Here is a 27,494-nt window from a genome sequence, read left to right on the forward strand (position 1 = left end):
AGGGTTGGATGGGTCGGGAGTTCTGGGGGTCCTGTCAGGGGGTGGGGAGTGGTTGGATGGGGCCTGGGAGTCCCGGTGGTCTGTCTGGGGGCGGGGGTGTGGATAAGGGTTGGGGCAGTCAGGGGATGGGTAGGGTCCTAGGGGGGCAGTTAGGGTGGGGGGGGTCTCAGGAGGGGGTAGTCAGGGGACAAGAAACAGGGAGGCTTAGGTAGGGGATGGGGTTCTGGGGGGCAGTTAGGGTCAAGGGTCCCAGGAGGGGGCAGTCAGGGGACAAGGAGCAGGGGCGGGGTTGGGGGTTCTGAGGGGGGAAGTCAGGGGGTGGGAAGTGGGAGGGAGTGGATGGGGGCGGGGCTAGGGCAGGGCTCTTCCCCCCCAATCCTCCTTTTTCATTGTTGAAATATGATAACCCTAGGCGAGGGGGGAGCCAGGGGGCGTATGGGGGCCGGTGCCCGCATGCATCCGCTGCAGCCTGCAGAAGCCCCCGGGGGGGTGCCGGGCCGCAGCCTGGGCAGGAGGGGCGGGGGTCACGGCTGCTCCCCGTTAGTGGCGCTGCCACCTTTGCAGGGCTGCTGCCCCCCTGCGCCGCGCCGGCTCCTCCATGGCTGGGGCTCGCCGCCACCACAAACGGGACATTCTGGCTCTCCGGTGCCTCCAGAAGGCGGCTCCTCCCTGCCGAAGCGGCCCAAGCCCGGCAAAGCCAGTGAGTGGACTCGGGGCAGGGGCCGCCGGGGTGGGGTGGGGAGGGAAGGGCTAGTCGCGGGGGGGGAGGGGGCTGTGCACCCTCCAGGGGAGTTCAGAGGGCGGGGAGGGGGAAACCTGGTCTGGGGAGCAGCCCCTGGGCACAGCTGGCCCCTGGGGTCTATAAAGGCTCATTGGGATTTGCCCCTCAATGAACCGATGTGCAGGGGTTGGGGGTGGGGGGGCGCAAGGTGGACGTTTCACCTAGGGCACAAAATATCCTTGCACCGGCCCTGCCTGGGAGCTGGTAACTCCTCCTCTCCCCAAATTCCCTAGGGTGCTGGGCTCTGGGGGAATCAAATGTTAAGGGACCAGGGTGAAGGGTTCTGGGGAGGACACTGGGGATTGAATGGTTGCGGTTGGTGGAGCTGGGAAGCAGGGGGAGCTGGGTGCTGGGGTATCAAGTGTTTGGGGATGATGGGATAAGAGGCGAGGGAGAGCACAGGAGTAGAGCGGTGCTGCCTCTCCTCACTCACCCCCTTTGCCCCTTCTCCCTGCCCCCGCTGCATTCAGACAGCGCCACTGAGAGGGGCTGATTCCCACAGGACCTTTTGTGGGAGGCCTGGAGATCCCACCTCTGTCTCCGCAGCATCAGCCTCTGAAGTTCTGTCTACACTAGGAGGTGTGGTCGGGATTAGCCAGGAGCTCTCTGTGGCCCTCCACCAGATTCCCTAGTGTAAACTCACTCTGAGAATCTTATGTGTTCTGACTAGTGTTCCCTCATTTTTTACGTCCTGTGCCAACCCTGGGGAGGGGCTCCTCTCCCTGCCTGCCTCCACGGCCCTCCATAGCCTGCAGTGCAGCTGCGTAGCCTGCAGGGAACAGAGTTTCTGACCCCCTGACCTCCCGTTAGCAGAGTGATTGCTAGTCCCTGAGTTCCCCCATTGGGGCCAGATTGTCTCATTCCCAGATAGTCTCACATTACTCCAGGCTGTGCTGAAAAGCATTTCGTGTTTGTACATTTTATCCCTTATGGGCCAGAATTAACTAGATGCTAAAAAGGTGGGGAGCAGGGTCAGTAAAATGTGGTGTTTTAGCTTCTGTGCTATTTCAGGGCAATGGGGTGAGTGCGAGAGATTCCCTCCTTCCCCTCTCACTGTCACGCTCCTCTCTCCACACAGCAGCCTCTGCCCCAGCCATGGAAAGTTTAACCTGCCTCCGTTCTATCCCTCCATCTCCCGCGGTGTCACGTACCACCCTGTCCCTGGCTCTCCATGCTTAGAAGTCACAGCTTTGATGTCTATGATCTTAGTCAGACTCTGGAGGGCTGGAGAAGGAAGTGTCACAGATCTGGAAGTGAGCAGGGAAATCTCAATGAACTTCAAAGCACAGTTTGACCTCCAGGTCTTATAGCCCCGTTTCCATCTATTGGTAAAATTGCATCCCGGCTTTTTCTAGGTTTGGTCCAGATCATTTGCAGATGGGAAGGTTGTTTTGTCTTTCATTCTCTTTCTTTCATTATGATGATTCTAAAACTTTTGTAACTCATACAGCCGAATAATGAGGCGAGAAGTAAAGCCGGTTTTGCCACTTCAGAAGAAAATGAGTATGTTTCTTTTCCTGATTTTGAGTCTGAAATGATTCTCTGAGATTTCACTTTATGAATGTGAAATGATTTTATAGCCCACCCTGGACTGTGGATTTTTCTGTCTTTGTGAAGGCTGTGAGGTCACATACTTTGATATTAGTTTGATAGAGTCGTGGAAAAATTTACCACGCATTGTGTTTGGATCAGAACAAAGCCTGACGTCCCTTTATTCAAGCATGTGCATACAGGGAGAGGTAGCCAAAGCTGCTGTGGCATAAACAGAAAATACAGGAGCTTCTCTTGCTGAAAACCACAATTTCTTAAACCCACTTTCTTTAACAGCATTTTCCTTATTTGGCATATAGTGCAAGTTTCAACAGTAGCTTTGCCTTATTTGGAGTTTAGCAAAATCAAGCTTTTCCTGTTATTGACAGGTGTTTTCTTTGCAGTTAATGCTTCATTTTTTTATTTTTTTTAAACTTCTAGCAGTTATGGTAACATTTCTTGAGGTGTGTTGTCTGCAATCACCTCTTAATGGAATTTTCCACACTCCCTTCTTATACTTTATATACACAGTTAGCTTGACCAAAGTTTTAGGCCTACTTGGGTCCACTGAATTTTTCCTCCACAACAGGATGTAGCTCAGATTTATTGCAGATTTCAAGAGACAAATGGTCATTTGCCAGAATTGTCCTTTTTTAGATTTTATTTTAATGTTTACCTAACCCTTTGTCGTGAGATTTTTGTGTGGTTTGAACAATGACAGTGATCAGTATCTCTCAGCAGGAACACTGATGGTGAGAGCTAGATTCAAATTGTGAGGCAGAGACTGAAACGGAAATGAAGTTACTGCCTGATCCCTGCAGAGATGTGAGCTACCGTTGGGAGGGGGAGAAGTTGGGGGAGCAGAGCTGGGAAACTGCTAGGTTTGCTCCTCAGAGCCCGACAGCTGAGGCTGAGAACTGTGAACTCGCTGCACGGGTGCCAGACAACGACTAGACTTGGACTGTGAGTGTCGTGTGAAGCTGCCCCTGAACTCTAAAGGACTATGAATGACACCCCAAACAATGATAGGGGAGGCAGCAACTTCTCTCTATTCTTGAGTTGCCAAACTTGGGCTCAGGCAAGAAGGGCGCGGAGATGTCAACAGACCAGGGCAGCCTTGAAGCCAGGCTGACTCCCCATCACTGAGACCAGAGGGAGATGAGGAACCTGACAGCCCACCTGGTCATCCCCTCCCCATCTACGTCAGTGTCCTGTGTTGGGATGGCAGAGACTCTCTTTGCTCCCCAAGCCCCATGTTCACCACTCATGTATGGTTCTGATATATCATATACAATGTAGGTTTGGTGAGGGATCATTGGAAAACACGCATTTCAATGGTAGATCATGAAACAGCAGTGTATGCAGAATGGTGAGATTATACTTTGTTTGTTGCTAGGGAGATCATATCACAGGTGCCCAAAAAGGGGACACGGAGGAGGGGTTGGAGCTGGGGAGGATGTGGTAGGGGCATTCACAAGGTGAGGTTTAGTGGTGTAGTTGCCCACTCTGGGAGAAGAGGGGTTAAAGCAGCCCTTGGAGAGGCTGTGCAAAGCCCAGCCAATGAGAGGAGGGCTTGCAGAAGAGCCAATGGAAAGAAGGCTTGATGGAGCAGCCAATAAGGGCTAGTGAGGGCCATATAAAAAGGACTGTTCAGCAGAGCAGAGAGTAGTCTTTCTGGAGCCTGAGGGAAAAAGACTAGCTGTCTATAAAGGGAAGTGTCAGGGGAAGAGCAGTGCTCTAGCCTGACTGCCTGAATCCCCGATAGGGGGCAGGGAAAATGCTGGGGCCATGGGGAAGTGGCCCAGGGATAAAGAGGTAAGTAGCAGAACTTGGAGGAGGGGCAGTAAGTGCTTCTGCTAGAGGGTCCTGGGGGTGGGGCTTAGAGTAGCAAGCGGGCCTGTCCCTGTCCAAAGAGAGTAGTCCATCCAAGAACTGCAGTTTGCCCCTGTGGGAAGGGCTACACTAGGGGCTGCAGTTTGTCACCATGGCAAGAGGATGGGAACAAGGACTAAGGGCTGCTGGTTCCCTTGTATGATGTAATCTGATTAAAATATGAACATTGTTGCAACTGCTGTTCTATGTTTGAAACAAGTCTTGTGCAAAGGTGGTCAAGATAGGTGCCTATAGAAAGGATATCAATAGCTGGTTATGATTATACTATTTGTATGCATCTGTTTTTGTATTTGAAATTAAGAGTATTGGCTATGTACTTGTATTTCCATGAGTTTGATTCTGAGTAGCACCAGTGAAGCAGTTGGCCAGCATATTGTGAAGGGACTATTCAAATTGAGTGGCCCATCAAGAAGTACATGACTGACAATGGGCCTTTGGAGACACCAATCCACATCTGATGACTCTTCCTGGGAACATTCAAACTAGCCTGTGGGCCATGGCTTCTACCTGTAAAGAACTGAGTCGTGCCTAGACAGGTGATTTGCCCATGTGGTGGCTCATGTGACTGGACACCATCTTCTTACTGTTCTTTTCCACAGTAAGAACAATGGGATTCCCTCCACATGACAAAAGAAGATATAAAAGGCCCTGGAAACATCTCCATCTTGCCTCTTTCCTGCTCCAGCTTCTCTGCTGCTCAAACCTCTGGCCTATGCACTTATGCAAAGGGTAGCGTTCTACCCAGGAAACAGAGGTCCTTCCAAACCATTGGAAGGAACCAGACACTTGACTTAAGCCAGCAGTTTATTCCATCACTGCTATAAGCCTGAATCAAGAACTGTGATTATTGTATGTATGATTCCTTGGACCAATTTTAACTCACCTTTCTTTTAATAAACTTTTAAGTTTTTGATATTAAAGGATTGGCAACAGCATGATTTCTGGGTAAGATCTGATTTGTATATTGACCTGGGTGTATAGCTGATCCTTTGGGATCAGGAGAACCTTTAACTGGGGACATTGGTTTTAATAACCACTCATCCCTATAAGCAATGCTTCTCGTGGTGATACAATGGGACTGTAGTATTTTGAGGGAATTGCTTCCCTGTGTCTTCATTCTGGCGAATGAAGTCAGAAGTTCTTTTGGGTTGTTTCGTGTATCTTGTGAGTGAATGACTACCAGTCTTGGGCTGTGCCTGCCCTTTCTCTCAGCAGTCCATCCTGAATTGGATACTCACAGTAGTATCCCACTACAGCAAACATTTACACCCCAGAAGGGGGGAGAACGGAGTTTGGGGCACAGCCCGAGGGCCATACCCTGAAGAGGACACTGTGGTCCAGGAGCGATGCAGATCCAGATACCGAAGAGATGGAGACAGCGAAGCAATGACAGAGCGTGAGACCCTACCAGAGGAGGGTGCCCTGCTGATGGACTGAGAATTCCCTGGACAACCAGCAGGAGGCGCTGCGGTGGAGAGTCTGCACCCGGTGACACGAGGAGTGTCAGTCCCTGTCACAGTGGCAAGGTGCTGGCACAAGCCCAGAACGCAGCGACAGCTGTCAATCAACACCTACCTGCGGGACCCCCTCCCCAGGACTGGGAGCTGAGGCCTGGGTGGGCAGGACCTGGCAGCAATCAATCAGGTGCAGGGGAATGCACCAATTGGCTGGATGCAAGGAATGGACCAGTTGGGAAGTGGACCAATGAGGGCTTCTTTTTTGAGCTGCAGTGTGTCTGCTCTGCAAATTATGGGGACATTTGCTGTTAGTGGAAATCTGTACTCAGCAGGCTCAAAAAAGAGGCTCTCTGGGAAAACCCAGATGTGGAGTAACCATGATTATTACTGACATATGCCATAGGCTTGAAGAGACTGGGAATGGTTATTTCCCCTTGTTTTTTCCTACCCCCCCCAACATTCTTGTTAAACCCTGGCTTTGTGCTGGAAATGGCCCACCTTGATTATCATACACATTGTAAGGAGAGTGATCACTTTAGAGAAGCTATTAGCAGCAGGAGAGTGGGGTGGGGAGAGAAAACCCTTTGAAGTGATAAACACCCATTTTTTCATGGTCTGTATGTATAAAAACATCCTCACTGCATTTTCCACTTTTATACATCTGAAATGAGCTGTAACTTACAAAAGCTTATGCTGAAATAAATTGGTTAGGCTCTAAGGTGCCACAAGTACTCCTTTTTCTTTTTGAGTATAAGAAGGGGAAGGGCTCTGGCCACCTCCCCTCCCCTCTCTCTACTCACAGCAGCAAAATTGCTTCAAAGATAACAGCATCATTGAGCTGGGGGAGTGGTCCAAGCTGGAAGGCTTTCCCATGAGCATGGACTGCTGAAAGCTTTTGGGGGAGAGAAATCCTTTTGCTTGTAAGGGTACATCTACACTCCAAACCTAAGTTGACCTGTATTAGGTTCACTTATAGCAACCGCAGTAATGACTGAGGTAGACTGTGTCCACGCTATCCTCCTTGGGTCGGTGGGGTGTGTCCTCACCAGGAGCACTTTCACCGACCTAGGAGGGGCACTGGGGGGAGCTGAGAGCCCACTCTGTCAACTCCAGCAGCAGCTCTCTCCCAGGAATGGGGCTGCCCTACAAGCTCTGTGTGAATTGCTCTCCATCTAGGCCCCGTTCCCTGCTGGGCTGCCCCCCTCCACTGCCTCTTCCCCATAAAGAGCGAGGGAGGCCACCTGGGGCTTCTCCTGCCCCCTCCCCCCCGCACCATTCCCCTCCCAGTTTGACACCAGTCCATAAATAACTACTCTGAGTGCAGTCTTTAGTTGTGCACCCACTTTACAAAAAGAAAAGGGGTACTTGTAGCACCTTAGAGACTAACAAATTTGTTAGTCTCTAAGGTGCCACAAGTACCCCTTTTCTTTTTGCAAATACAGACTAACACGGCTGCTACTCTGAAACCCCCTTTACAGTAATTTCAGCTAGAGCAATGAATTCTTCTCTCCTGGTCAGAACTGAGTCTAACCCACCTGCCCCCTGGTTACTTCCTCCACCATCAGAAAGCAGAACTTGTCCCTGACGTGTTCCCAGCACTTCTGGCACTGTGGGTGCTGTTATGGTGGCCAGGTGCCCGGTTTTCAACCATGAAGTCCAGTGGAAAAGGAGACCTGACAGTGTCCGATCACATCTACTGACCGGACAGCTGAAGTCGAGTTACTGCGGGTGGGGAGGCACTGGGTCATCACTCCCATCAGAGCCGACTCAGCCGGGGCTGCCTCCTACCTGCACTGGGCAGCTGCAGCTCCCAGCCCCTGCTCCACAGACAAGTCCCTCCTGACCTGGGGGGGGGGGGGGAGAGGTGAATGGTGGGCAGACCCTTGGAGGAAGAGCTGGAGTCGGAGCAGGGCCTTGGTGGGAAGAGGTGGGGTCGGGATGGGACCTCGGGGGGGGGGGGGAAGAGGCGGGGCAGGGGAGGTTGCAGCACTCCTGCTTGAGAGTCCATTTTTTAAATATTACCAAGTTGGCAACCCAAGTCACTAGCTGAGAGGTTGTGGAAAAATTTTAGCAAATATAGAAATACCATTTTTCACAGCAGCAGATTTACGAGCTAGCAATAAATAAATTTTGATTTTCATGTTTATAAGTGTAAGGGGATTGTTGGCCCCTTACTGAAACTTAATGGGTTGGCCATTAGTTAGGCCGTCTCCTAACACCAAAAGAAACGGGAAGGGCCAATGAGAAATGAAGACCCTGAGACTGACAATGGGGGGGGGGGTAATGCTGTAGGTCAGCCTGATTGACAGGGCAGGCAGGCCAATGAGGGAGTCAGCAGCCGGGTCCTCTCCTTTGTGTCGGCTGGAGCTGGCTGGGCTAGAGCAGAGCAGGAGGGGCTAAGGAGAGAGGAGGGCTGGGCTGGGCTGGAGGCAGAGGGAAACTGGAGCAGCCGGGAGCAGTGAGCGGAGGGGACCCTGGGCAAAGAGCCCAGGGCAAGGAGAGGCCCTCAGCCAAGAGGCCTTGCAGGCCAGACTGGGTGGGGGATCATAACCCTGACAGGAAGAGGCTGACGCTAGGAAGAAGGATCCTACCACCTAGAGCCTGAGGGCGTGTGGCCAACACCAGAGTTAGTGGCCAACCCTGGGCATGCCTGCAGCACAGCCCGGGCCTGGGCAGGAGGCCTGGGACGTGGGAGGGACAGACTGTGAACTGCCCTGGCATTCCAGAGATGATTGTTTGGGGTTCCCCCCCACAGAGCGGGGTGACTTGTTTTCCTTTCATCTTTCCCACTTTTCTCCTTATTTTTGTATTACTTGCTGTTTAATAAATTGTATTTGTTCTGAACTCTGTGCAATGATCAGGGAAGCATCCAGAGTGGAGAGAACACCCCACAATGGGGACAGCTGTCCTGAGTGATCACAAGATTGGGGGTTGAGCGCCTCAGGATCCCTGGGCCCAGCCTTGGGGTTACGGGACACCAGAGTGGAAGCGGGCGGGGGGGGGGGTCCTTGAGGTCATACAGGCCTCTGGGTAAAGGACTCAGATCCTTTCGCTAGCCAATTCCACTGGGGCTCGGTAGAAGCCAGAAAAGATCCCCACACTAGGGGGAGGTTCCCCCCTCTTACCTCTGTGCATATTTATTGGTTTCTAGTAAAGTTAATTAGGATTATAGGGGCAAGTGTCAGAGCGGGCACCAGCGAGAGTTGCTGGCCACACTCTGAGGCCACCAAAAATTTAGTTGTGAGAATCCCAGGGCTCGCTGCTTATGATGGTCCCTTGTGACCTTGGAGCCTGTGAGTTAACAGCCAAGCACAGAGAGACGAAGCGCATGGAGAAGGGTTGATCGCTAGGACCCAGGAGCGGCTGGGGGGCGGCTCTGGGGGGAGCGATCGCGGGGCTCAGGCCCGGCCCAGGAAGTGACTCGCAGCCGCTGCGGGGACTCCGGCTCCCAGGCTCCCGGCGAGATCCCCGAGCCCCGGCGGCTGGTGCTGGGAGCCCGGAGCCCGGGCTGCGGCCGGGAGAGGGGAACCTCCAGCCGGGCCCTGCCCGCTGCTCCCCGGGATCCTCTCCCAGGGCAGAGCCCCCAGCCCGGCCAGGGCCCCTTCCCGGCCCGGCCCCTGCCCCGGGGGGCCCCGCTCGGAGGGAAGGTGAGAGAGACCCGCCCCCCCCCCCTTGCTGCGGGCCCCCCGGTCACATCTGGGCTGCAGGGGGAGGAGGATAAAGAGGGGCAGGAGGCGGGTGCGGGGGATGCCGGGGGCAGGCTGGGATGGGGGCAGGGGTGCACTGAAGGGAAGATGGGGCGATGCAGGAGGATCGGGGGACTGTGGGGCTGAGGGGGCGAGGTCGGGAATGGGGGAAGACGTGAGTGGGGGGCACAGCGAGGGAAAGGGGGGATGTGGGGAGGCGGGCGGGGGGAGATGCCAAGGCAGCTTCTCCGCCCCATGGGACAAGAGGTGGGAGGGGTGGAGAGAAGCTCTTCTCCTCCTGGAACTGGTCAAACCAGCTTTGGGAGTGATCAGGGGACTAACCCCTCAGGGCGCAGAGGGTACAAGGCAAAAACCCAACCCAGCCCCCGTTCCCGGCTCCCAGTCTGTTATTGTCAGACACACCCGCGCTGGTGGGGTCAGCGTCTCATGAGTTTTCAGGTCTGCCCGGGGCCCTGGTCTGATTTCCCTGCAGGATTCAGATCTCAGCCACACCGGAGTCAGACCAGAGTCACTGCTGGTTCTGGCATGGGGGAAGTGCAGATGGGCCAATGGGATCAGCCTCTCTCTGCCTGTCCCTGGGGGCTGCTGGAGGAGTCCAGAGCAGCTCATTCTTCAGGTGATGCCACCAGAGGGCTCCGGCTATTGCTAAGGGAGAGGGGTTTACACTGCAACGGGGGGGGGGGGGGGGAAATCCCCCAAAGTGGCCCCTTTGGTTCTTCCCTTTTTCTAGCATTTGGCTCAGAGTTGCTGTTCTTGGGAGAGTCTGAAGATCCTGGGGGGAATGTGGAAGTGTGAAAAGGGGATTTGCAGCAGCCATCTTACTGTTGTTAAGAGACAGAGCAGAAGACAGGCTAATCTTAACCCTAACATTGCGAGATTTGTAGATGCGGGGATTGTGCGAGGCGGATGGGAAAACCACATGGGAAGCTGTTTTCTAAGCTTGCTTTAAGATAAGAATGGAGTGCTGACTGAGATAACGGAAAGGAAAATGTATAAACACGGTACAGCTGTATCCGTTGACATATGTGACGGGCAGGGCCAGCTCGAGCTTTTTTGCAACCCCAAGTGGCGAAGCAAAAAAAAAGAAACCTGCCACAGCCGTGCCGCCGAAAGAAGGAACAAAAAGTGGCCCAAGTGCCCCCCTGCAGAACGGCTGGAAAGCCACCCCTTCAGACTGGCCGCCCCAGGCACCTGCTTCCTTGGCTGGTGCCTAGAGCCGGCCCTGGTGACGGGAACCTATAAATACATGCCTTACACTGTTGTACTTTGGAGACCTGCCAAAGGAAGGGAACCCCCCTGTCCCTAGGCTCCCCCTGCAATTGCTTGAAATACACTGCCTCTGACTTGCTGCTAACAAACACAAGAGTGAAGACTCTGTTTCTTCCACAGGAATCTGGGGGCGACATGGACAGAAGCCCCTTCTGTAACCACCCCTCTCGACCCGACAGGCTGAGGAATCACGTCCACGTGTCGCTCCAGATCGTCCCATCTTCCAGGGTACAGGGAAGGGAAATGGCTGCGATGGAGCCAACTCAGGTAGGGGATTTTCAGGGAGCTGCTGGGCTGGAGGAGGGAGAGGCAGGTAGGAGAAAGGGTGTGAGAAACCTGCTGATTTTCTGAGTGGGCCCATTGGTGGAAGGGGAGGGGAGAGGGGACATTCCCCCATTTCTGAAACAGGATATAACCTCACTCGGCAGGGCTGGGAACATTTTCCAGACTCCCAGTGCTGGAGCCTGAACCCACTGGCCAGAGGCCGCTGTGAAATACAAAGGGAAGCTGTCGGGATTCCTGTCCCTGTCCCCAGCTCAGAGCTCTGCTTCCCGTATCAGCCTCTGGCTGGCAGGTGTGTGGGAAATGAGAAAACCCTGCCCTGCTCCGTGTGCTGGGGGGGACAAGGAGTTCTCACCTTCTCCCCACCCCCTGAAGCCTCCTGGCTGCTCTGAGCAGGGTGGGGGTGGGATTCTGCTACTCTGGACCTCCCACAGCTTCACGGTTTTTTTCCTTTCCCATGACTAGTGGGATTGTATCTGGGGCAGCCCGTGCTGAGTGAGGGACTCTTGCTGTTTCAGATGCCAGTGACCTTTGAGGATGTAGCTATTTATTTCACCAAGGGGCAGGGGGCTCTGCTGGACCCCGCTCAGAGAACCCTTTACAGGGACGTCATGCAGGAGAACTACGAGACGGTGACCTCGCTGGGTAAGGGATTCCCGTCCACTCGGTTATTACAAGCCGTGGGACTTGCGTATCTGAATGTGGTCAGGTTCTTCCCTGGTCAGTTAGATCAGAGGCAAATGGGTTCCATAATGCACAGCTGCCATGTAAGAAAGACTTGCATCTCTGTGCCCTCTCCAGTGGGAGAAGGGTGTCAAAACCCAATGGACAAGCTAAACCATCCCTACCCCTCCAGCTTTCAAAGGGGCATAAATCCAGCATTGTCCTGTCTGTGTTTCTTGGCTGCACATACAATCCCTGTTCACCTCCCTCCTTGGGAATAGCTCCAGGCACAGGGAGGGCTCTGGGTTCTGCAGGTTTAGAAAGAGGAAGGGGTTTAAGTGCAGAGCTGTGTGTGAGTCAGCAAGGCCCCCAGAGTGCACAGATCCTGAGTACGCCTAGTGCGGGTGTAGTAATAATTCAACTCATCTCCACAGACAATTTCCTATGTGGAACAGGGCTCAGTGATAATTTCCCCATCCCCTTGGATTCCACGTTCCTCCAGCAGAGCACAGGGAATGTCCTTAGTGACAAATACTCCACCAATGCTCCATGCACCCTGATCTGGTCTGATTTCACCCTCTGCACAGGATTTCCCATTCCCAAACCCAAGCTGATCGCCTGGCTGGAGCAAGGGGAAGAGCCGTGGGTGCCCGATCTCCAGGCCTGCGAGGAAGGAAGGCTTCTGAGATGCACCCGCACAGGTGAGGACTGACACCGAAACCATCAAGGGAATGAAGGGAAAAGTTGAGAATCCCAAAATAAGGTGTGAGTAATGCCCTCAGTTCTTCCTCATCTCAGCCAGGACAGGGCTGTAGTCAGCAATTGTCGCTCACGGCATTCCACCCAGCCTCTTAGCTGCAGGAGTTTGCTTCCCAGCTTTCCTTCCCTGTCAGTGTTTGGGTGGGATGTGGAGGCAGAATCCAATTGCTCAGTCTTTCTTTTGGGTTTTCCCTCGGTGCTATTCCTCTTTCTCCCCAGCACAATGACTCCTGTCTGGATTGTCTCTCTCCCAGCAGGCGCTGAGCGAGGGAGTGAGAACCAGGAGGGGAATCATCATCAGGAAGTTCCTGGAAAAGTGCAACCACAGGGGACCTTTGTGGGAGGACCTGAAGGGAATTTTTCCCAGTGCTCTGAGGGAGAATCCTGCAGAAATTGGCACAGGTCAGAGAGGCTTCCAGGAAACCACCCCAGAAACAAAGTGGATGAATCTCTTAACGGTGGGGGACAAGACAAAGATCCCAGAGTGCAGCAGACAAATCCCAAGGAAGATACACCCTGGCACTGCCTTCAGTGTGGGAAAGGATTCATTGTGAGATCACGGCTTGTGACACATCAGACAATCCATATTGGAGAGAAACCCCTTCAATGCTTGGACCGTGGGAAAAGCTTGAATAAGCGCACAGATCTTAATAACCATGGGAGAAGCCACACTGGAGAGAAGCCCATTCAGTTCCTTGAGTGCGGGAAACATTTCAGTTCAAAGTCGGTACAAAAGTCACATAAGAAAAGCCACACAGGAGAGGAACCCCACAAGTGCTTGGACTGTGGGAGAAGTTTCATGCAAAGATCAGACCTTGTTCAACATCAGGCAGTCCACACAGAAGAGAGATCCCATAAGTGTTTACAATGTGGGAAAAGTTTCACATGGAGATCGGCGCTTGTTAATCATCAGGCAAGCCACACAGGAGAAAGACCCCACAAGTGCTTGGACTGTGGGAAAAGTTTCATGCAGAGGTCACATCTTGTTAAACATCAGGCAATCCACACAGGAGAGAGACCCCACAAGTGCTTTGACTGTGGGAAAAGTTTCATAAGAAGGTCAAACCTTGTTGAACATCAGGCACTCCACAGAGGAGAGAGACCCCACAAGTGCTTGGACTGTGGGAAAAGTTTCATACGAAGGCCAGACCTTGTTTGTCATCAGGCATTCCACACAGGAGAGAGACCCCACAAGTGCTTGGATTGTGGGAAAAGTTTCCTAAGAAGGTCACACCTTGTTCAACATCAGGCAATCCACACAGGAGAGAGACCCCACAAGTGCTTGGACTGTGGGAAAAGTTTCATACGAAGGTCAGAGCTTGTTTATCATCAGGCAATCCACACAGGAGAGGGACCCAACAAGTGCTTGGTCTGTGGGAAAGGTTTCATAAAGAGGTCACAGCTTGTTCAACATCAGGTAATCCACACAAGAGAGAGACCCCACAAGTGCTTGGACTGTGGGAAAAGTTTCATACGAAAGTCAGACCTTGTTAAACATCAGGCAATCCACACAGGAGAGAGACCCCACAGGTGCTTGGACTGTGGGAAAAGTTTCACTCGGAGATCAACCCTGGTGAAACATCAGAGAATCCACACAGGAGAGTGACGCTATAAGTGCTTGGACTGTGGGAAAAGTTTCACATGGAGATCATTCCTCATTAAACATGGGAGAATCCACACAGGATCTAAACTTCTGTGACACATGACAAGAAAGGGTTAAGCAGCTTGCATGTAATTGACTCAGATCAGGCCTTGTTACACATCAGGCAAGCCACACAGGACAGAGACTTTATAAATGCTTGGCATGTGGGAAAAGCTTCAGTAACAGCAGAAACCTTAATAATCATTGAAGAATGCACACAGAAGAGAGACCATATAAATGCCTGGACTGCAGGAATGGTTTCCATTGGAAATTAGCCCTTCATAACAAAAGGAAGAGTCTAGTGGCATCTTAAAGACTAACAGATTTATTTGGGCATAAGCGTTTGTGGGTAAAAAAACCCACTTCTTCAGATGCATGGAGTGAAAATTACAGATACAGGCAGAAATATACTGGCCCATGAGGAGAAGGGAGTTACCTTACGAGTGGAGAACCAATGCCAACAAGGCCAATTCAATCAGGGTGGATGTGGACCACTCCCAATGACTGATGAGGAGGGGTCAATACCAAGAGAGGGAAAATTGCTTTTGTAGTGAGCCAGCCACTCCCAGTCCCTATTCAGGCCCAAATTGATGGTGTTAAGTTTGCAAATGAATTGTAGCTCTGCAGTTTCTCTCTGAAGTCTGTGTTTGAAGTTTTTTGGTTGAAGGATGGCTACTTTTAAATCTGTTACTGAATGTCCAGAAAGAGTGAAATGTTCTCCTACTGGCTCTTGTATGTTACCATTCCTGATGTCTGATTTGTGTCCATTTATTCTTTTACATAGAGACTGTCCGGTTTGGCCAATGTACATGGCAGAGGGGCACTGCTGGCACATGATGGCATATATCACATTGGTCGATGTGCACGTGGATGTGCCCCTGATGGCGTGGCTGTTATGGTTGGGTCCTATGACGGTGTCGCTAGAGTAGATATGGGGACAGAGGTTGGTAATGGGATTTGCTGCAGGAATTGGTTCCTGGGTTAGTGTTTCTGTGGTGTGGTGTGTAGTTGCTGGTGAGTATTTGCTTCAGATTGGGAGCTGTCTGTAAGCGAGGACTGGCCTGCCTCCCATGGTCTGTGAGAATGAGGAATCGTTTTCCAGGATAGTTTGTAGATCGTTGATGATGCACTGGAGAGGTTTTAGCTGGGGGCTGTACATTATGGCCAGTGGTGTTCTGTTATTTCCCTTGTTGGGCCTGTCCTGTAGTAGGTGACTTCTGGGTATCCATCTTGCTTTGTCAGTCTGTTTCCTCACTTCCCCAGGTGAGTATTGTAGTTTTAAGAGTGCTTGATAAAGATCTTGTAGGTGTTTGTCTCTGCCTGAGGGATTGGAGTAAATGCGGTTATATCTTGGGGCATGGCTGTAGACAATGGATCGTGTGATGTGTCCTGGATGGAAGCTGGAGGCATGTAGGTAAGTATAGAGGTCAGTAGGTTTTCAGTATAGGGTGGTATTTATGTGACCATCACTTATTTGCACTGTAGTGTCCAGGATCTCTTGTGTGGTCCAGGCTGAGGTCGATGCTGGGGTGGAAATCTTTGAAATCCTGGCGGAATTCTTCAAGGGCCTCCTTCCCATGGGTCCATATGATGAAGATGTCATCAATGTAGCGCAAATAGAGGAGGGGGAGCTAGGGGACGAGAGCTGAGGAAGCGTTGTTCTAAGTCAGCCATAAAAATGTTGGCATGCTGTGGGGCCATGCGGGTACCCATAGCAGTCTCGCTGACTTGAAGGTATAAATTGTCCCCAAATCTGAAATGGTTGTGGGTGAGGACAAAGTCACAAAGCTCAGCTACCAGATGTGCCGTGGCCTCATCAGGGATAATGTTCCTGACAGCTTATAGCCCATCCTCATGTGGAATAGCGGTGTAAAGAGCTTCTACATCCATGGTGGCCAAGATGGTGTTTTCAGGAAGATCACCAGTAGGTTGTAGTTTCCTCAGGAAGTCAGTGGTGTCTCGAAAATAGCTAGGAGTGCTGGTAGAGTTGGGTCTGAGGAGAGAGTCCACATCGCCAGATAATCCTGCTGTAAGAGTGCCGATGCCTGAGACGATGGGGCGTCCAGGATTTCCAGGTTTATGGATCTTGGGTAGCAGATGGAATACCCCAGGTCGGGGCTCTAGAGGTGTGTCTGTGTAGATTTGTTCCCATGCTATAGCAGGGAGTTTTTTGAGCAGTTGGTGTAGTTTCTTTTGGTACTCCTCAGTGGGATCGGAGGACAGTGGCCTGTAGAATGTGGTGTTGGAAGGTTTTCTGGCAGCCTCCTGTTCATAATCCAACTGTTCATGATGACTACAGCACCTCCTTTGTCAGCCCCTTTGATTAGAATGTCAGGGGTGTTCCTGAGGCCGTGGATGGCGTCGTGTTCTGTATGGCTGAGGTTATGGGGTGTGCGGACAATTTCTCAGGCCTAAACTTGATCTATAGAGAGGAAAGCTTATTATATGGAAATGCTGTAACGCAAAAAACCTACAGTCCTGTGTCCTGTGTGACTTAGGCCAGCATAGTAAAGTACTGTAGGCCTGTGTCTGTTGACACAGATAATCAGTTAAGCCACTGTGGGTACGTGACTAGGGGCTGGAAGGGGGACCGAGGGGGACCAAGCAGCGTCCGAAAAGTCCCCAACTGCACGTTATTGCACCAGCCAGCTCTGTAAAAACCCCCAGCCGCAATATTGCACCAATTAACCGCAGATTTTATTACCGCTGATAAACAAGTTTTTGCTATACTAATATGGAGTTGTTTTGCTATATTCCTTATAAGGCATTATTAATGAGGCTTGAGTGTTGGAAAAATACTGATGGGGAAGTATATTTGTTTGAATGCAATTACAAACCTATATAAGTTTGTGTGTTATTGGAGGAGAGCCAGAGAGCAGCTTAGCACCTGTGTGTGGCCTGCTGTTTCTCTCCCTGCATGCTTGTATGCTAATAAAGGCGCCCCAGGCTGTTCTGATCCAAAAAACAACGCATGGTGGTTTTTTCTACAACAGGGGCCAGTGACGCTGTTTGTTCACAATCTCAGCCTGTGCACATCTGCGGAAGCACTCTGTGTAGAAGTCCAGTCTGTCATTTCGACCCTCAGGAGGAGTCCACGTGGCATTCTTTTCCTTGTAGTGTTGGTAGGAGGGTACCTGTGGGCCAGTACTCTGATCAGTGGTGTGTTGAAAATATCCCTTGAGTCGGAGACGATGAAAGTAGGCTTCTAGATCTGTATCATGGCGGGGGGGAAAGAGAGTCCCCCAGATAGGACAGACTCCCGAGATATATACAGAGAACATCTTCCTACTGTATGCTCCACTCTATGCATCTGATGAAGTGGGTCATAGCCCACGAAAGCTTATGCCCATATAAATTTGTTACTCTCTAAGGTGCCACAAGTACTCCTCGTTCTTTTTGTGGATACAGACTAATACGGCTACCACTCTGAAAGCTCCTTCCCCGTCACTGTCACGCTCCACTCTCAACACAGCAGCCTCTGTCCCAGCCATGAAAAGTTTAACCTGCCTCCGTTCTATCCCTCCGCCTCCCAAGGTGTCACGTACCACCCTGTGCCTGGCTCTCCATGCTTAGGAGTCACAGCTTTGATGTCTATGATCTTAGTCAGACTCCGGAGGGCTGGAGAAGGAAGTGTCACAGACCTGGAGTGAGCAGGGAAATCTCAATGAACTTCAAAGCACAGTTGGACCTTCAGATTTTATAGCCCTGTTTCCATCTATTGGTAAAATTGCTTCCCGGCTTTTTCTAGGTTTGGTCCAGATCATTTGTAGATGGGAAGGTTTTTTTGTCTTTCTTTCTCTTTCTTTTGTTATGATGATGCTAAAACTTTTGTAACTCGTACAGCCGAATAATGGGGTGAGAAGTGAAGCCAGTTTAGCCACTTCAGAAGAAAATGGGTAAATTTCTTCCCCTGATTTTGAGTCTGAAATGATTCTCTGAGATTTCACTTTATGAATGTGAATCATTTTATAGCCCACCCTGGACTGTGGATTTTTCTCTCTTTGTGAAGGCCGTGAGGTCACATACTTTGATATTAGTTTAGTTTGACAGGATGTAGCTCAGATTTATTGCAGATTTCAAGAGACAAGTGGTCATTTGCCAGAATTGTCCTTTTTTAGATTTTATTTTATTTTAATGTTTATCTAACCCTTTGTCGTGAGATTTTTGTGTGTGGTTTGAACAATGACCGTGATCAGTATCTCGCAGCAGGAACACTGATGGTGAGAGCTAGATTCAGAATGTGAGAGGCAGAGACTGAAATGGAAATGAAGTTACTGCCTGTAAAAGCAAAATTAAGTGGGCGCAAACTGTGGTCAAGTTAACTGTTTACGTGATAAAGAGCTGAGGAGCGGGGGGGGGGGAGGGGGGGGAAGAGGAATGAGGGAGCTCCGAGAAACATAATTGCAACAGCTAATCTTAAGAAAGCCGTTAACCGTAAAAGAACAACTTGTTAAAACCAGACAACTTGTTTTTGCTGTGTTCCTAATAGGGAAATATTAATGAGGAAGTGTGCTTAGCTGAATATTGTTACAAATCTATGTAAGCTTTTGTTTTTTCATCTTTGCAGAGCCGCTCGGTGCAGCTGTCTCTCCCTTCATGCTTGTAGTACAATAAAGGAGCCTCAGGCTGTCTGATCCAAACACAACGTGTGGTTAATTTCCACGACACTGCCTGATCCCTGCAGAGATGTAAGATACTGTTGGAAGGGGGAGAAATTGGGGGAACAGAGCTGGGAAACTGCTGGGTTTGCACCTCAGAGCCTGGCAGCTGAGGGTGAGAACTGTGAACTCGCTGCATGGGTGCCAGAGAACGACTAGACTTCGACTGTGAGTGTCGTGTGAAGCTGCCCCTGAACTCTAAAGGTCCATGAACGACACCCCAAACAATGATAGGCAGCGACTCCCTGTTCTTTAGGTGCCAAACTTGGCTCAGGCAAGAAGGGAGCCTATGAGTGTAACAGAAGGCAGACACAGAGATGCTGCAGAGTGATGGGTTTATTGCTAGGACCCAGGAGGGGCTGGGATGCGGCTGGGAGCGATCGCTGGGGTCAGTCTTGGTGGCAGGAAGTGACTCGCAGCCGCTGCGGTGACTCTGGCTCCCAGGCTCCTGGTGAGATCCCCGAGCCCCGGCGGCTGGTGCTGGGAGCCCGGAGCCCTGGCTGCAGCCGGGAGAGGGGACTCTCCAGCCGGGCCCTTCCCGCTGCTCCCTGGGAGCCTCTCCCAGGGCAGAGCCCCCAGCCTGGTGAGGGCCCCCTTCCCGGCCTGGCCCCTGCCCCAGGGGGGCCCCGCTCGGAGGGAAGGTAAGAGAGATCCCCCCCCAGGGAGCGGTGCCCCCCTATCACACTGGGCTGCAGGGGCGGGGGGCAGATGGCGGGTGCTGGGGTTGCAGGGGGCAGGCTGGGATGAGGCGGGGGTGCACTGAAGGGAAGATGGGACAAAGCAGGGGATTTGGGGGGATTGTGGGACTGAGGGGAGTGAGGCTGGAATGGGGGAAGATGTGAGTGGGGGGCACTGCGAGGGAAAAGGGGGATGTGGGGAGGCTGGCGGAAGGAAGGGGAGATGCCAAGGCAGCTTCTCTGCCCCATCGGACAGAATGAGGGAGGGGCAGAGAGAAGCTCTTCTCCTCCTGGAACTGGTCAAACCAGCTTTGGGAATGATCAGGGGACTAACCCCTCAGGGCACAGAGGGTACAAGGCAAAAACCCAACCCCCATCCCCACCCCCCACACACCCGGCTCCCAGTCTGTTATTGTCAGACACACCCGTGCTGGTGAAGTCTGTGTCTCATGAGTTTTGGGGTCTGCCCGGGGCCCTGGTCTGATTTCCCTGCAGGATTCTGATCTCAGCCACACCGGAGTCAGACCAGAGTCACTGCTGGTTCTGGCATGGGGGAAGTGCGGATGGGCCAGTTGGATCAGCCTCTCCCTGCCTGTCCCTGGGGGCTGCTGGGGGAGTCCAGAGCAGCTCATTCTTCAGGTGATGCCACCAGAGGGCTCTGGCTATTGCTAAGGGAGAGGGGTTTACTCTGCAATGTGGGGAAATCCCCCAAAGTGGTCCCTTTGGTTCCTCTCTTTTTCTAGCATTTGGCTCAGAGTTGCTGTTACTGGGAGGGTCTGAAGAGCCTGGGGGGAATGTGGAAGTGAGAAAAGGGAAAAGGGGATTTGCAGCAGCCATCTTACTGTTGTTAAGAGACAGAGCAGAAGACAGGCTAACCTTAACCCTAAGATCGCAAGATTTGTGCAACGCAGATGGGAAAACTACATGGGAAGCTGTTTTCTAACCTTGCTTTAAGATAAGAATGGAGTGCTGACTGAGGCTACGTCTACAGTACAAAATTATTTCGAAATTATTCTATTTGAATTTTCGGAAGCGATTTTATACAGTCGGTCTTGTGTGTCCCCACTAAAGTGCGTGAATTCGGCGGAGTGCGTCCACAATACCGAGGCTAGCATCGAATGTCGGAGCAGTGCACTGTGGGTCACTATCCCACAGTTCCCGCAGTCCCCACCGCTCATTGGAATTTAGGGTTAAGCTCCCAGTGCATGGTGGAGCAAAAACATTCTCGCAAGTGTTTCTGGGTGTGTGTCGTCAGTTGCTCCTCCCGCCGTGAAAGCTGCGGCATGCAATCGTTTCGCGCCTTTTTGGCGTGCAGAGGCCATACTGTTTTCAGCAGATGGTGCACTGCTTCTCTCCTGCTACTATGAATCCACCTCGCATTTCCTCTCGTCTTTCTATGTCATCTCTATAAGTATCTACTCTTTCTCTTCCTCATTGACTGCTTCCGCTACCAACTCTGCTCGGCCATCGTGAACCGAGCAGCACAGCTTCCGCCGCCAATTCTGCTCTCCCGGTCTCACCGCTCTACCGAGCTTCTCCATGTTGTCTGTCCTGGGCTCCCGCCTCCTTGAAAGCTACAGAAGACAACCATTTCCTGCCTTTTTTCGGCTATCGTGAACGGAACAGCACCTCTTCCGCTGCCACTCGCTCTCCTACGTTTCGCTCCCTTTTTCGAGGATTACCCTTGCAAGCGCCATAGCGCAGCAAGCATGGAGCCCGCTCAGATCTCCGCTGCAGTTTTGACCACTGTAAATACCTTGCGCATTATCCAGCAGTCTGTGTATACCTGCAAAACCAGGCGAGGGAGCGACGACAGCGCGATTACGATAGTGATGAGGACATGGACATAGACATTCCTAGAAGCACGGCATGTGGCGATTGGGAGATCATGGTGGCGTTGGGCCAGGTTCATGTCGTGGAACGCCGATTCTGGGCCTGGGAAACAAGCACAGACTGGTGGGACCGATATGGGACGATTCCCAGTGGCTGCGAAACTTTCGTATGCGTAGTTTCGTGGAACTTTGTGACTTGCTGTCCCCTGCCCTGAAGCGCAAACACACCAAGATGAGAGCAGCCCTCACAGTTGAGAAGCGAGTGTCCATAGTCCTGTGGAAGCTTGCAACGCCCGACAGCTACCAGGGAATCAGTTTGGAGTGGGGAAATCTACTGTGGGGGCTGCTGTGCTGCAAGTAGCCAACACAATCATTGACCAGCTGCTATCAAGGGTTGTGACTTTGGGAAATGTGCAGACCATTGTGGTTGCTTTAATGCACTGGGGTTCCCTAACTGCGGCAGGGTGATAGACGGAACCCATATCCCTATCTTGGCCCTGGAACACCGGGGTGGCCAGTACGTAAAGCACAAGGGGTACTTTTCCATGGTGCTGCAAGGAGCGGTGGATCACAAGGGATGTTTCACCAACATCAACGTGGGATGGCCAGGAAAGGTGCATGACGCTCACATCTTCAGGAACTCTGGTCTGTTTGAACAGCTGCAGGAAGGGACTTACTTCCCAGAGCAGAAAATTACTGTTGGGGATGTTGAAATGCCTATAGTTATCCTCGGGGACCCAGCCTACCCCTTAATGCCATGGCTCATGAAGCCGTACACAGGCACCCTGGGCAGTAGTAAGGAGCAGTTCAACTATAGGCTGAGCAAGTGCAGAATGGTGGTAGAATGTGCTTTTGGATGTTTGAACGCGCGCTGGCGCAGTTTACTGACTCAGTTAGACCTCAGCACAGCCAATATTCCAATTGTAATTGCTGCTTGTTGTGTGCTCCACAATATCTGTGAGAGTAAGGGGGAGATGTTTATGGCAGGGAGGGAGGTTGAGGCAACTCGCCTGGCGGCCAGTTTCGCACAGCCAGACAACACGGCGGTTAGAAGAGCACAGGAGGGTGTACTAATAATTAACTCACCTCCCCAGACAACTTCATCTGTGGAACGGGGCTCAGTGACCATTTTCTCATCCTCTTGGATTCCACGTTGCTCCAGCAGAGCACCGGGACAGGTTCCACTCATGCAATGTCCTTTCTGACAAATACTCCACCAATGCTCCACGCACCCTGATCTGGTCTGATTCCACCATCTGCACAGAATTTCCCATTCCCAAACCTGAGCTGTTCACTGAGCTGGAACGAGAGGACGAGCTGTGGGTTCCCGATCTCCAGGCCGGCGAGAAAAGAAGGCTTCCAAGATGCACCCATACAGGTGAGAACTGACACAGAAACCATCTAGGGAATGAAGGAAAAAGTTGAGAATCCCAAAATATGGTGTGAGTAAGCGCACTCAGTTCTTCCTCATCTCACCCAGAGCAGGGCTCTAGTCAGCAGATATCGCTCACACTATTCCACCCAGACTCTTAGCTGCAGGAGTTTCCTTCCCGTCTCTCCTTCCTTGTAAGTGTTTGGGTGGGATGTGGAGGCAGAATCCATTGCTCAGTCTTTGTGTTGGGTTTCCTCTCAGTGCTATTCCTGTTTCTCCCCAGCACAATGACTCCTGTCTGGATTGTCTCTCTCCCAGCAGGTGCTGAGCGAGGGAGTGAGAACAAGGAGGGGAATCTTCATGAGGAAGTCCCTGGAAAAGTGGAACCACAGGGGACCTTTGTGGGAGGACCTGAAGGGAATTTTTCCCATTCCTGGGAGTAGGGAGAAGCCTGGGGAAATTGGCACAGGGGTCAGAGAGGCTTCTGGGAAACCACCCAGGGAAGAAAGTGGATGAATCTATTAATGGTGGGGGAGGAGACGAGGATCCCAGAGCACAGCAGACAAATCCCAAGGAAGAGTCACCCTTCAGTGTGGGAAAGGATTCATTCTGAGATCACAGTTTGTGACACATCAGACAATCCATACTGGAGAGAAACCCCTTCAATGCTTGAACCATGGGAAAAGCTTCAATAAGCGCTCAGATCTTAATAACCATGGGAGAAACCACACTGGAGAGAAACAGACGCATGAAGGGAAGGCTGGCACCAGAATTTCAAATCTCACATCCCTGTAGGAGTTCAAAATTTAGCTGAAGTCAATGGAGTTGATGATGTCAGCTGGTTCCCCTTCTCTGGTTTGCCCTGCCTGGCTTGCCTTTCAGGAGCAGGATGATGAAAGCCCAACGGTGCTATGCTGGGTCCCAGAAGTCAGCGGATGTGAAACATAACCCAGGTTACAATCTGGACTTTTGAACTGCTTAATTCTCCAACCCAGGGTGGATAGAAATCAATGTGTTTTTTTTTAAAAAAAAATTTAAAAAATCCAATTTAAATAAAAAAAATCTGATTTTCTTGATAACTTTTTCCGCAAACACCATTTTATCTAAAGATCGTTTTAAGTAAAATACATTATAGCTCAAAGATATCTCATCATGGAATAGGGATTTTAAATTCTAATTCTATAGTGTGAGACACTGTATTCATGTAATGTTTAAGAAAAGTTTTTTGTACATGAGTTCCAAAAGTTCTACCCAATGGGGTTCAGTGCTCAGTCTAGAACAGTGGTCTCCAAACTTTTTGGCTCGCGCACCCCCAGGGTGAAGAGCAGAAGACCTGCTGCAGATGCGCCGCCAACAGAAGACCAGCCGCAGGTGCACCGCCAATGGAAGAAGACCAGAAGACCTACTGCAGATGCACCGCCGACGGAAAAAGAACGGAAGACTTACCGCAGGCGGGCTGCCGGAGGGGAAAACCAGCCGTGGACGTGCAGAGCTGCCGCCAAAGAAAAAAAACGGTGGAGTGCTGTCTGGTGGCGCTCCTGCTGCCACGGACCCCCTGGGATCATCACCCCAGTTTGGAGACCACTGGTCTAGAAGATCCCATCAGAGATGCTTAGTTTTCCAGTTCTCAAACTGTGGCTTTGTGTCTCCAGAGGTAACATGCTTGTTAACAGCATGTTTTCAAATAAATTAATATAGAGAGGTGAGAAATAACAGACCTCACCTCTATTGTCCCTCTGCAAATTTGTGTACACAGAGTCAATCCCTTACCTCTCTCCAAAAGTGCAAAGTTTCAAAAAGTTGAATGAATAGAACACTGTTGGAGGCGGAATATATCTGGACAAGGATAAGATGTCTGGAGATAAATGTGAGAAGCGATGGACATATGCTTTTCTGTTAAAATATTATATCTTTGTTGTTGAAGAAAAAAATCCAGAATACTTAACGTTGTTGTTTTAGTTAAATAAAACAATTTAAATGTCTGTCTGGTGCTGTTCTCCTCCTAATACAGCATGGCAAGAAAATCATCCAAGTATTAGTGATTAACCTGTTGAATTGGAGATAGTTCACCTCCCAATGACTTCATAAATATCTGCTTCAATTACCTTTGGTAAATGAAATAACCAAACAATCATTCATTGTCTGATATTGCTGTAAAACTCATCTGAAAAGTTTTCAAAATAAATCACTGTTTTAAAATGTATAGTGTGTACCTTCTAAAAATGAAACCTACATCAATCTATGAGTTGTGAAGAATATGTATTAAGGTTATAACAACCAACAAGAATGCACTTTTATGTAGAATACCATGATTAAATCGAGTCTTCCTGACTTGTGATTTAAATCAAATCCACCCTGCTGCGTCCCTTTGTGAACAACAAACCCCTCCATGCTCTGCTCACACACAGCCACCAGCGTTCAAACTCACTCCTGGTTGCACTGTACTGAGTGTGACTAGCCAGACACCCATGAAGTCACTAAACGACACAGCAACATCAGCCAGTTTTCTACTCCCAGCCTTGCACCCTGGGAATGTGCATCTTGGACTGCTCAGACTGTTCACTGTGCTGGACAAACTCAATAATTAGTGGGTCATCCCCCACCTGACTAGGCCACAGCCTTGTTTTCTCAAGTCAAATCCCCCAAACACTTCAATGAAAACACACAGGTCCAGACAAAACACTAACATCAGTTTATTAACTGGAACAAGGAGGTTTTCAGGGATTACAAGGGAGAAATATGTAAAAGGTCAGAACTGGTTAAAACTATAAAATTAAAACATGCAGTTTAAATCCTAAATTTTACCAATCTAAGTAAAATGCGAAGCAAGCAGGTTTTCGCACCCCACCCACTGTTGTAGGCAGTTTACTGTTCTAAGTACCCAGGTTGGATTCCTTTCCTGCCTTGGACCATCCTCCCCAGTTCAAGGCCCCTGTGGCCTTTCAAGGCATATTGTTGCCTTCTGTAAAGATGGGAGAGGAGAGGTGAAAATGGAGACAATTCTTCCTTGTGCTTTTATACCATTCTCCACTTTGAAGTTCACCCTCCAGCTGGGGGGCAGGTGACAATCAGTCTGTGGCCTAAGTGAGCGTCCAGCCGTCCTTCTGGTGAATTGTAACTCTCTGGTTCACAGCTCCACAGCTGGTGAATGGCCAGCTAAACAATTAATGGCCACTTAGCACCTAGCTGGTGTGCGGGTACCATTGTCTCTGAGGAGCTAGTCTGTGGGCGTTTTCCGGCATGTAACAAGCATGTATTCTGTTAATTCAGGGATCAATAATTCAGAGATTATACCCTCGCCCATGCTATCTACCCAATTCTAGCTCAGTCGCACTGAAATCGCTATGGGTAGGGGCTGAAGGATGGAGGGAATGTTAATAGCTGAAATCACCAAAATTTGTTTTGCAAGGTTAGTGTTAATCGGATCTGTTCCGCTCTTCTGCTCAGACATTTTCTCTGAGGATCCCGGAGACAGAAAGGAGCAGACGTTACCATCTTGGCTACCAATCCCAATGGTGACTATCTACACTAGCAATTCTCAAACTGTGGGGCAGGCCTCCAAAGGGAGGCATAGGAATGTGTCAAGAGTGGAATGATCAGTGTGGATTGTTTGGGTTTTTTTTAAAAAGCACTGGCTGTCGGCCCCAGTTGGCTGGGGCTCATGAAGAAGGGACAGGCCTAGCTAGGAGTTGGGGATAAATGCTCAGGCTCTCAAAACCCAGGTGGAGCAGCAGGGCAGAAGTCAGGGTGGCAATGGGGTGATAAGTCTGCTGTGAACAGTGATATTGATGAATATCACTTTTCACATGGCCACCCTAACTTCTGTTCTGCTATTGGAGACCTTCAGAGCTGGGCACATCGCCAGCAACGACTCTGCCTTTAGAGCTGGGTGGCCATATATGTGCTTGTGAGGGTGAGGGCGTAAATGACCACGCACACAAAGAAGCGGCGGGCAGGCACTGAAACACATTTGGGAACCACTGGTCTACACTCTTATGGTCACCGCGTTTACAAAAGGATAAATCTTCTCCAAAGTATGTCTTGTGAGGTATCATAGGAAAATTCGTTGCCTGCTGAATATTATTGTCCCATTAAGATGTGTCTATCAGCGCTGTCCATGGAGCTCTGAGAGTTTAAGAACATAAGAATGGCCATACTGAGTCAGACCAAAGGTCCAGCCAGCCAGTATCCTGTCTACCGACAGTGGCCAATGCCAGGTGCCCCAGAGGAAGTGAACCTAACAGATAATGATCAAGTGATCTCTCTCCTGCCATCCACCTCCACCCTCTGACAAACAGAGGCCAGGGACACCATCCCTTACCCATCCTGGCTAATAGCCCTTAATGGACTTAACCTCCATGAATGTATCCAGTTTTCTTTTAAACCCTGTTATAGTCCTAGCCTTCACAACCTCCTCAGGCAAGGAGTTCCACAGGTGGACTGTGCGCTGTGTGAAAAAATACTTTCTTGTGTTTGTTTTAAAACCTGCTGCCCATTAATTTCATTTGGTGGCCCCTAGTTCTTATATTATGGGAACAAGTAAATAACTTTTCCTTATTCACTTTCTCCACACCACTCATGATTTTATATACCTCTATCATATCCCCCCTTAGTCTCCTCTTTTCCAAGCTGAAAAGTCCTAGCCTCTTTAATCTCTCCTCATATGGGACTCGTTCCAAACCCCTAATCATTTTAGTTGCCCTTCTCTGAACCTTTTCTAATGGCAGTATATCTCTTTTGAGATGAGGAGACCACATCTGTATGCAGTATTCGAGATGTGAGCGTACCATGGATTTATATGAGGGCAATAAGATATTCTCCGACTTATTCTCTGTCTGTTTTTTAATGATTCCTAACATCCCGTTTGCTTTTTTGACTGCTGCTGCACACTGCATAGACGTCTTCAGAAAACTATCCACGATGACTCCAAGATCTTTCTCCTGATTAGTTGTATCTAAATTAGCCCCCATCA

The 27,494-nt window shown here is 50.5% G+C and overlaps 1 protein-coding gene across 1 annotated transcript in view; it reads left to right on the plus strand.

The window, feature by feature from the left end:
- The first annotated feature begins 9,850 nt into the window (after positions 1–9,850).
- LOC141998585 (uncharacterized) overlaps positions 9,851–27,494 on the plus strand; it is a 46,266-nt gene continuing 28,622 nt past the window's right edge. The window contains 6 exon segments of the mRNA XM_074971457.1: positions 9,851–9,984; positions 10,817–10,904; positions 11,438–11,564; positions 12,170–12,283; positions 12,596–13,975; positions 23,124–23,237. Of these exon segments, the coding sequence (XP_074827558.1) occupies positions 9,917–9,984; positions 10,817–10,904; positions 11,438–11,564; positions 12,170–12,283; positions 12,596–13,975; positions 23,124–23,237 (1,891 nt within the window). The 5' untranslated portion in view covers positions 9,851–9,916.

This window comes from Natator depressus, chromosome 14, assembly GCF_965152275.1.
Source record: "Natator depressus isolate rNatDep1 chromosome 14, rNatDep2.hap1, whole genome shotgun sequence".
Lineage (NCBI taxonomy): Eukaryota > Metazoa > Chordata > Testudines > Cheloniidae > Natator > Natator depressus.